This window comes from Gekko japonicus, unplaced genomic scaffold (genome assembly GCF_001447785.1).
Source record: "Gekko japonicus isolate JY-2015 unplaced genomic scaffold, Gekko_japonicus_V1.1 scaffold2712, whole genome shotgun sequence".
Classification (NCBI taxonomy): Eukaryota; Metazoa; Chordata; class Lepidosauria; order Squamata; family Gekkonidae; genus Gekko; species Gekko japonicus.
In genome coordinates, this window is record NW_015169868.1 from 46,808 (window position 1) to 51,545 (window position 4,738).

At 48.1% G+C, this 4,738-nt stretch overlaps 1 protein-coding gene across 1 annotated transcript in view; it reads left to right on the forward strand.

Moving 5' to 3' along the window:
- The window catches only part of LOC107115679, an 87,143-nt gene that overhangs the window by 39,027 nt on the left and 43,378 nt on the right, over positions 1-4,738 (forward strand). Inside the window, exon 10 of the mRNA XM_015417435.1 lies at positions 1-83. This exon is cut by the window's left edge and continues 2 nt beyond it. Within this exon, the coding sequence (XP_015272921.1) occupies positions 1-83 (83 nt within the window). The remainder of the gene's footprint in view (positions 84-4,738) is intronic.

Below are 4,738 nucleotides of genomic sequence, written 5' to 3' on the forward strand. Positions count from 1 at the left end.
ATTTAGTGATAGTAGCCATCTTCGATGGCACCAAAGAACCCACACAGGGGATAAACATTTTGCATGCTCAGACCCAGGGCCCAGCTGAGTGAAAGAAAGCTACACACCCCGGTTTGCTTCCAAGCGGACCCAGCTCCATTCTCGCCACCCTAACAAGGGAAAAGGACTTCCCAAAGGAAATGGAAAGGTGAGGCACCTGAAGACTCATGAAATATAGTTATATAAGACTCATGAGATATAGTTAAACAAGTAGGGAAGTGTGAGAAAATATATTCAATTTTTATTGTAGCTTTATGCCTTATACAAAATGTGAATTGTTTGTATTAGAGTGTTGTGTGTTTGTTCATATTGGTATTGTAATATAGAGACCTATACCTAGTATATACTTTATTCAATACAATATTTGCACATAATCTTTGAAAAATCTTTTCTTGGAGTAGTTGTTATTTTGTACACGGTATTGTCATTTTTCTGTAAAATTGTGTGACCGTGATCCCAGTCTGTTCATTGCCGGGGCTTTGAGGGGGGATGAATAGCAGGCATCTTTTTTTGGAGGGGGGAGGGATTTGGGGCTTCTTATTGGATCTTGGTTTTTGTTGAGGGGGTTTTACACTAAACACCGAGAGCCTTTGGAAATCTGCACATTCTGACACCCTTCTTCAGCTTCTCTGTGAAGCGGGTAGCCCGTGGACTGTGCTTTGTTGAAAACAGCAATCGGTAGCTGTTGGAGTCGGCGTCTTGGGGTTCCTCTTTTCAGTGGCAGACAGCCGGGTGTGCAGGGATTGTTCACACACCATTTGCCATCTCAGAAGCCAAAACGATCCTTGATGATTGGAGATTGTGCGTGGACTTCAGTTTAGAGAAGAGGAAGAGATTGGATTTATACCCCGCCCTTCACTACCCAAAGGAGACTCAGAGCGGCTTACAAACTCCTTTCACTTCCCCTCCCCACAACTAACACCCTGTGAGGTAGGTGGGGCTGAGGGAGCTCTTGGCAGAAACTGCTCTTTTTTAAGAACTGCTCTTATCGGAACTGCGGCTTGTCCAAGGTCATTCAGCCAGGTGCAAGTGGAGGAGTGGGGAATCAAACCCGGTTCTCCCGGATTAGAGTCCGCGCACTTAACCACTACACCAAACTGGCTACAAAGGGGGTAGATTCTAGAGGGAGGCAGACAGCTTTCTTCCAAATGAGTGCCTAAGGGAGACTGCTTTTATTTTCCTCTTCATGCTTGTTCTCTCTTTCCTGCCATTTTTAAATAGAATATTAAGAGACCACATTGCTTCAATTTCTCTTTATTCTTCGGTATGGAGAATTCTAGCCAGAACTCTCCCTTTTTTTGGAAGGGTGGGGTGGAAAAAAGATTGGCTAGCTAACTGAGAGCCAGTTGGGTGTAGTGGTTAAGTGCGTGGACTCTCATCTGGGAGAACCGGGTTTGATTCCCCACTCCTCCACTTGCACCTGCTGGATGACCTTGGGCAAGCCATAGTTCTGTCACAGCTGTCATTGAAAAAGAGCAGTTCCTGTCAGAGCTCTCTCAGCCCCACCTACCTCACAGGGGTGTCTGTTGTGGGGAGGGGGAGGGAAAGGAGTTTGTGAGCCGCTCTGAGAATCCCTTGGGTAGTGAAGGGCGGGGTTATACATCCAATCTCCTCCTCCTAACTGGACAGCTACCAGTGCATGGCTGCCTTGAGTCATGAGCACTCAGATATCCCCCCCAAAGGAGCATGTCTGTGACACCTATGAATCAATGTCTCCCCCCCCCCCATGTAGGCACAAGGAACTCTGGGACTGGTAGTTCTTCAGAAGCACAGCATTCCATAGTCCCTCCCCCAAAGAACAGAATCCACATAATACTTTTTCTTAGGACCAAACAAATAGACACAAAACGTTGTTCAACCTTTCGAGGTTACCAAAACGTTCCATCTGGCTGGATGTGACAAAAGTTGAAAAGACGGAGGGAGGGTAAGGAGGTTTGCCAGGGCCTGATGGTGGAGCCTGAGGTTGTTTAACTATCATTCAGAGACCACTTGAAGCAAGAAAAAATGCAGAATATTATGTTTAAAAAATAGACACCGAGAGCCTTTGGAAATCGGCACATTCTGACACCCTTCTTCAGCTTCTCTGTGAAGTGGCTAGCCCGTGGACTGTACTTTGTTGAAAACAGCAATCGGTGGCTGTTGGAGTCGGCGTCTTGGGGTCAGCTATCGGTGCCTCTTTTCAGTGGCGGACAGCCTGGCTTTGCCGGGATTGTTCACGCACCATTTGCCATCTCAGAAGCCAAAACGATCCTTGCTGATTGGAGATTGTGCGTGGACTTCAGTTTAGAGAAGAGGAAGAGACTGGATTCATACCCTGCCCTTCACTACCTGAAGGTGTCTCAGAGTGGCTTACAAACTCCCTTCCCTTCCTTTCCCCACAACAGACACCCTGTGAGGTAGGTGGGGCTGAGAGAGCTCTGACAGGAACAGCTCTTTTTCAAGAACAGCTCTTATCAGAACTACGGCTTGCCCAAGGTCATCCAGCCAGGTGCAAGTGGAGGAGTGGGGAATCAAACCCGGTTCTCCTGGATTAGAGTCCGCGCACTTAACCACTACATCAAACTGGCTACAAAGACGGGGTCAATTCTGGAGGGAGGCAGGGAGCTTCTCTCCAAATGAGTGCCTAAGAGAGACGGCTTTTATTTTCCTCTTCATGCTTGTTTTCTCTCTCTCCTGCCATTTTTAAATAGAATATTAAGAGACCACATTGCTTCAGTTTCTCTCTATTCTTCGGTATGGAGAATTAACTTTGGCCAGAATCCACATAATACTTTTTCTTAGGACCAAACAAATTGACACAAAACATTGTTCAACCTTTCGAGGTCACCAAAACGTTCCATCTGGCTGGATGTGACAAAATTGAAAAGATGGAGGGAGGGTAAGGAGGTTTGCCAAGGCCTGATGGTGAAGCCTGAGCCTACAAGCGTCCTTCAGTCAGGTGGCTCCGCGCTCCTTGGCTTCTTCGCCCTCAGAGGATAAACGGAAGAAGCCTGCTGCTTCCCCAAGCAACTGTTAGGCACCCCCTCCTCTGCCCAGGAATAGAGCAGCCCACAAAGTTATATTCGGGGTATCAGCAGACCCGCAGCCAGGATTTTGTGGTTTCTAGGGCAATTTTTTCCCCTTCTGGGGCTGAAGTTCTCAGTATATATATAAAAAAGCCATTTAGCCAAGAGAAAGCTGTTACCAGGATAGATCTCTACATTGCAAGCTGTCAACCACTTTAGATGAGAGTTCTCAGTTGCTGCAAGTTAATCGCTTCTGCCAGCCAAAGCAACCATTCTGATAACAAGCCGGCGGGGGTCGGGGGTGATGATTTCTATAGCCAAGAAAGTTAAGATTTAGACAGAAAAAGTCTCTTGAAGGAGACCAGTCTCTTGACACAGAGTTAGAAGGGATCCTAGAGGTCACCTTCTCCAGCCCCCACTCTGCTGCACGGAGCACACACCTTTAAAAAATGTTTTAAAATTATTGGAAAAAGCATCTACCATATAAGCTTTTGTGTGCATGCGCACTTCTGCCAGTATCTAGAAAAGTGTGCATGTGCACAAAAGCATATATCTAGAATTAAACTTTGTTGATCTTCAAGGTACCCCTGGGCTCAAACATTTTATGGGATGTACTAAAAAGAATAACAGGAGGGGCAATCTTGTAATTCCATTTAGTACATCCCGGAGGAGGGAACGGCACCTCTGCTGCTGCTCTGTACTCATTCCCCACCCCCCCCATTACTTCTCCTGCGGAAGTGAGCAGGGACTCACGAAAGTCAGCCCCTGGCACAAATTTTGTTAGTCTTTAAGGGGCTCCTGGACTCTGGCTCTTTTCTACAGTCAAATAAGCATCGCAATAGACTGCAATCCTAACACTTCTAAAAATGACCTGCTGAGCTAATTTACAGTTCTGATCCCTTTCTAAAAATGCCCTTCTGAATGTTTCTGTTTTATTTCACACCTTGCAGAATGACCAATGTGTGTGTGTGTGTGTGGGGGGGCTTCCTGACCTGAAGCAGGCTGTCCCAGAAGGTGGGATCATTACAAAATAATATTTACAAGGTTTTCAGCCAATCTTAGCTCATTATAGTAATTTACAATATATTACCAAGTTAACCTTGAACTAAATTATAATTATAATTAACCTCCGTCCTCGGAGGCCTTGGGTCAGGAGGGTAAAGACCCTCCTTCCAGGGACCAATTGGTCTTGGGGGGAACATACCCAGACATTTGCCACATCCCACCACTCTTTAGCATAAAACAACATCCTATATACTAATAGCGAACTTGCCCCCGGAGTGCGGATCGCTAAATCAGCGCTCCGGGGGCAGCTGGGGGGCCGGGGGAGGTTTGTGTACTCTTGGGGCAGTCCCCAGGGGTGCACAAAAATGTAAAAACTAAAAAAAATATATCGGGGGATGTTTAAATCCCCCCGAAAATGAAAGAGCGTTCTGTGTGCCTGCGCACAGAACGCTCTGTAGCCGACCTCGCCGCCGCCGCCTCGGAGGTGGCCGGGGGGGCAGGCAGGTGGGCAGGCAGGCGGCCTTGCCGCCGCTGCCTCGGAGCCAGCGGGGGGCGGAAGGGAGGTCCGGCTTCGCCGCCGCCTCCACCATGGAGCCGGCCGTGGGTGGGAAGACCGGCCTCGCCACTGCCCCTGGCGCCTCCGCCTCTTGGAGATCGAGCGGGGGGGGGATGGAGGCGGGCAGGCTGGC